Raw genomic sequence first — 5,805 nt, forward strand, 5'->3', positions numbered from 1 at the left:
TTGCTTGTTTTTGTATATTTTATCTACTGAGGTATTCTAAGTTTCTAAAATAATAAGTTTTTGTAAAAATAATGAATTTAATATACAAAAAGAGATGGGCTACTGGAAAGATGATTTCCTAAGAAATGGGACTGGTTTAGAAAGATGAAAAGCAGGAATGAGAAAAGATGTCTTGGATAGACATGAATGATTTGGTATTGGGACCTTTAATAAATTCCTATTTGATAGTGTATCTATCTATCTATCTATCTATCTATCTATCTATCTATCTATCTATATCTATCTATCTATCATCTATCTATCTATCTATCTATATATATATATATAAAATTATACATATATATATGTATTATATATAATTAGAGGTAAAGCTGTCTACTAGGATTTGGGGATGAAGTGAACTATAAGACTAGAGATTGGAGGTGAGCATCTTAGGGAGAAGCGTAGAGTGAATTGACTGAGAACACACTGTAAGATAGCTAGCCACGTAGTTGAGCACTAGCACCATAGATTTATGGTAGGATTATTCTGTCCTCTTGTGGGAGTTTTATTCAGTATGGCTCAGCTTTCCACATAAAGAAGAGAAGAAAGTTCCATTGATTTATTTGAAGGTGGCCTCCACAGGCAGTGTTAGATTCTTCCTCCAATGGTCTACCTGAGTATGTATCAGCATTGTGGCTCTAACATATTGCATTGTTTAGGAGTAAGTATAATGGCTTGCTTTTTCCTTAGAACTGTGAAATTAGATCTGACTTTTAATCTTCATGTTTTCAGTATCCAGTATAGCGTCAGGCTTCAAATAAGTACTAAATAGATCATCATAACTCATTCATGATTTTTTGTGTGAAGGGTTTTAAAAGTTCATGGGAAAAAGGAAATTTAAAGTTACTGGATTTTTTCCCACTTTTTGAAGACCTCTTTCATCTTTTAGTATTATAATATAGTCCTTTGTGCACTCACAAGGGAATAGAAGTCGAGACAATCTGAAGTTTAAATGTTAGCAGACAAAATCAGATAAAATCCAATTCTGGTCCCACTGGTTTATAGTTTTCCCGGTGCTTAAGTACATTCTTTGAATATTGCAGTGCTCCATCTCTTGTTACTCTTATGTTTTCCAAGATCAGGCTTGTGATATACCTTAACATATAAAAATTCCTTCAGAACCTTGTTCTGAAACTGTTCAGATTAAGACTATATTCTTCAATACTGTCTCACACTCCTTGGGCAAAAATTACCCTCCCTTAGAGATTTAAATTAATTAAAGAATTGTTCTTAGGGAGAAAGAAGCCAAATTTTAGTCTAATTAATTATTGTGACTTTCCCAATATGTACAATCCACCACTTTATTGAAAATCTGGGTGGTTAGTCACAAAGTACAAATATATAAATGAAAAATAATTATTAAACATATATGAAACCCATATCTTATTCTTCTTTTCAGTTGCCTAAATTCTGCCTTTCCCTTTCCAGTCCATCTCTCCTTGAGAAATATGTTTCTCTTTTTAATTTTATTTATATAATCCTCAGACACCTTGATCCACTGCCATCGAGTTGATGCTGACTCATAGTGACCCCATAAGACAGCTTTCCAAGATCACAAATTGTTACACGACCAAACAACCTCATCTTTCTCCCACAGAATGGTTGGTGGGTTTGAACTGCCAATCTGTGGTTCATGGCCCAGCATTTAACCCAGTGTGCTAACTGTACTCCTTTATGATAATGTATAGCTCTATTTTTCTTTCTTTTACTACTATCTCTGAAGAATGTGCTTTTAAATTTGAATCCTTGCTGTTAGATTATATTGTGCCCTGTGAAGTCCAGAACCCTTCTGAGTTGGTAGGATTCCCTCTCCCAAGGGAACTCCCTCCATACTTGCAACTTGTCTTTAAGCATTGTCCAAAAACTGAGGAATTTCAGGGTCAAGAAGTGAGAGAATAAGTAAAAATTTTCATTCTATATTAGAAAAAGTTTGAGCCAGTCTTTAAAGAGGGCTGGAGGGTTTGAACTGCTGACCTTGTGGTTAACAGTCCAGTGATTAGACTACAGCATCACCAGAGCTTTGAAGAGGGCATAGATGGATCAAGTTCATAAATTAATTTAGAATCAAAAGTGAACTGTTTGTATCTGTCATTAGAAGCCATCTAATGAAGCAATATATGCTTAAACAACCTAGAAGAGTCATTATTTTTTAAGTCATGACTTTAAAAATAGGCAGAGCATTATTAGCCTCCCTCTCTAGAAACTTCAAATGACATTTAAAATAGCTGAGTAGCAGGATCAAGTCAATGGTTATCCTGATTAGGAGGATTCTTTCCTTTCTTTCCAGTAAATATTCTTTTATTTTCTCTAGGTTTTGAACTTCTCTGATTCTCTGACCTGCATCCTGGACCTTCCATGAGCACTGATGCCAGCCTTCACACACTCCTGCCTTATTATTGTTGTTATTCAACTCAGAATGATCCTGTATAGGGTTTCTGAGGTACGACTGGTGGTTTGAACCGACTTTGGTTCAAACCGACTTTGTTACAGTGCTTATCCTATAGCTCCACACCAGGACACTTCCTTCCTAAGTCTGGGAATATACAAACATATGTAGTAGTTAGTACTACTAGTACTAACTAAAGATGACTTACAAAGAACAAATATGTAGAGTAAGATGACAGACACAGAAAGTATTTCCTACTAGTACTAACTAAAGACCTATCCCTGAGTCAGATCCAAAGGCTTGAATATTGAATCTGATCTCATGATTCTGATTTGAGATTTTTAACTTTGTTTTTGTGGTAGAATTTTTTCAGGTCCTGTTTTGATCTCCTTTCTTCTGCAAAGGATATCATGACCATTCTTAACTCCTAAATCATGTTCTAACATTAGATCATGGCATTAGGAGTAAGTTTAATGATAAAGTCTCCGTAGCCTGAAGGACCCTTGCTGCTAACTTGGATAACACTCTACAATTTACTATTAGAATTCTTAAATCCCTTATATTTTGATGCACTAACCATGTGGCAGGAAAACATTACCAATATTAGTGAGTTCATCCTGGTAGGCTTCCCTACGGCCCCTTGGCTGCAGATTCTGCTCTTCCTCCTCTTCCTCATTACCTACCTATTTGTGCTGTTGGAGAATTTGGTCATCATCCTTACTGTATGGATCACTGGGGCCCTGCACAAACCTATGTACTACTTTCTGAGCACCATGTCCTTTCTGGAGGCCTGGTATATAACTGTCACTGTCCCCAAGATGCTGGCTGGATTTCTACTTCACCCTAATACCATCTCCTTCCTTGGCTGCATGATCCAGCTCTATTTCTTTATATCACTTGCCTGTACTGAGTGTGTGCTTTTGGCTGCCATGGCCTATGACCGCTATGTGGCCATATGTTGGCCTCTTCGCTATCCAGTCATGATGACCACAGTGTTTTGTGTTCAGCTGACAATCGGTTCCTGGGTGAGTGGCTTCACCATCTCCATGGCAAAGGTATATTTCATAGCCCAAGTTGTTTTCTGTGATAACAATATCTTGAACCATTTTTTCTGTGATGTGTCTCCCATTCTCAAACTGGCCTGCATGGACTTCACTATGGCTGAGATGGTAGACTTTGTACTAGCCATCGTTATCCTTGTGTTTCCTCTGTCAGCCACTGTCCTCTCCTATGCTTTCATTGTCTCTACCATCCTGCACATACCCTCAGCCACTGGACAACGGAAGGCCTTCTCTACTTGTGCTTCTCACCTCACTGTGGTGGTCATCTTCTACACAGCTGTGATCTTCATGTATGTCCGACCCCGAGCCATCGCCTCATTCAACTCCAACAAACTGATCTCAGCCATATATGCAGTCTTTACCCCCATGCTCAACCCTATCATCTACTGTCTTAGGAATAAGGAGGTCAAGGATGCCATCCGAAAGACCATGTCAAGTGGCCGAGCTATTTTCGTGAGAGATTCTCTTCACTGAAGAGACCCAGATGTTTCTTTTTCTTTCATTATTACTTACTTTACCCAAAACAAAAACTTGATTCAGGGAAAGTCTGCAATTATTAACATATGGATTTAGTAGAATGATTTAGGGTCAGAGTGTGAAGAAAATTTGATTTTCTGTCAGGTCTTAATCAAATACTTCCTCTTATAAGACAGAGAGGAAAATAACCACAACTCTAAGAAATAGACATTAGTCTATTAGTCACAAAATAATTTTGTTTTTTATTTAGATGATGTTAAGAAGGAATAACTAGTTATTATTAAACTCATTTTTAGAGTTCTGTTGGTGAATTCTTTTTGTTGTTGTTGTTGTTATTGACTTTTATTTGTGTGTGTTTTTGTTTGTTTTTTTTTTAAATTATCTCAAGGAACCTGCATGGCACATTTGTGCTTCATGACTAACCTAGCAATGGGTTATTTGGACTGACCCAGCAATGCCATGGAAGAAAGACTTAGTGAACTGCTCCCATAAAGATAGGTGGTGGTGGCTGTGTGCCGTGGAGTCGGTTCCGACCCACAGCAGTCCTGTACAGGGTTTCCGAGGCTGTAAATCTTTATGGGAACAGAAAGCTTCATCTTTCTTCCGTGGAACATCTGGCAGTTTTGAACTGCTGACCTTGCAGTTTGCAGCCCGATTCGTAACCACTACACTATCAGAGAAAATTCCGTAGGACAGTTTGATTCTGTAACACATGGACTTACCCAGGAGTCAGTATGGACTCAGCAAGCAATGGTTTTGGGTTTGTTGGGTTTTCTCTGTTAACACTGGTTCACAAACAGAGACTTCCAGATTATGAAAACAGAGAGGTTCATAATTTCCAAATGTGGGAGGGAACTAGTTCCTTTTACTATTAGTTGACTTCAATGATAACTCATTTTAGTTATTTTGTTAAATTTTGTAAAAAGAGAGGCAAATTCCTTCAGTCTCTAATAGAAACACTGTAGAAAGCACACATAATTTTTCATGTTTCTCATGGCAGAGTGAAAAAGAGATTATGATAAAGAGATTATACATAATTTCATTCTTTAGTTTCCTTCCTTTGTTGGACCATTTGCAAAAAAATTTTGAAGGAAATTAATGATTGACAACCAGACCTAAGAAAAAACTAGTGGCAGTTTATTTAATCCACTGCTTCTTAGATAAAAGATGCGTTGGCATTGGCAAAAGACTCTGACCTTTTGGTTGGCCAATACTTGGTCTAGATGTTAAGAATTTCCCCATATCATTCCCTTCTCATTTCTTTTTCTTTTGATTTGGAAAAGTAGATACAGTGCTGTAAGGATTAAGTACAGCACATATGTTTTCATTTAAGCATTATAAAATGATAGAAGAAAGGTGGATTCTGTGTGACTAGAAAACAATATTGGAGGAGTGAAATAATGAAATATAATCTCACAAGAGTTTGAGGATAACAGACATATTAATTTACATCGACACTTTGAAAGCCACCTTTCACACATATTACTTGGTCTATTGATTTATATGACACATTTGCTTTGTTTTCATTTTCTTTACCTTCTAACTCTATGTTGTTGTTAAGTGTCTCAGAGTTGATTCTGATCCATAGTGACCCTGTATAGGGTGTCTAAGGAGCAACTGATGAGCTTGAACCATGGATCTTGCAGTTCAAAGTGATTTTGCAGTCCAGAGCATTAACCTGCAGTACCACACTAGGACTTAACATAGTTTTATATAATGCCAGATAAGGTTATTTTACGTTCGTTTTATGTAGAGTAAGATGATTTACAAACTGTGTAGTTCCCGGTTTATCTCAACCTGTTAGATATTCATGGCCTTCATTAGTTTTAGCCTAAACAC

At 37.0% G+C, this 5,805-nt stretch overlaps 1 protein-coding gene across 1 annotated transcript; it reads left to right on the forward strand.

The window, feature by feature from the left end:
• Positions 1–3,006: 3,006 nt before the first annotated feature.
• Positions 3,007–3,963, forward strand: LOC102823250 (olfactory receptor 6-like). Its single transcript, XM_006870298.1, has one exon. It carries the CDS (start codon positions 3,007–3,009, stop codon positions 3,961–3,963), a length of 957 nt encoding a protein of 318 aa, XP_006870360.1.
• Positions 3,964–5,805: the final 1,842 nt, after the last annotated feature.

The sequence above is a fragment of the Chrysochloris asiatica genome, unplaced genomic scaffold (assembly GCF_000296735.1).
Source record: "Chrysochloris asiatica unplaced genomic scaffold, ChrAsi1.0 scaffold00140, whole genome shotgun sequence".
Lineage (NCBI taxonomy): Eukaryota > Metazoa > Chordata > Mammalia > Afrosoricida > Chrysochloridae > Chrysochloris > Chrysochloris asiatica.

Bases quoted from the DNA above. Each gene is read 5' to 3' on its own strand.
- LOC102823250 (XM_006870298.1), top strand. From the start codon at position 3,007: ATGTGGCAGGAAAACATTACCAATATTAGTGAGTTCATCCTGGTAGGC.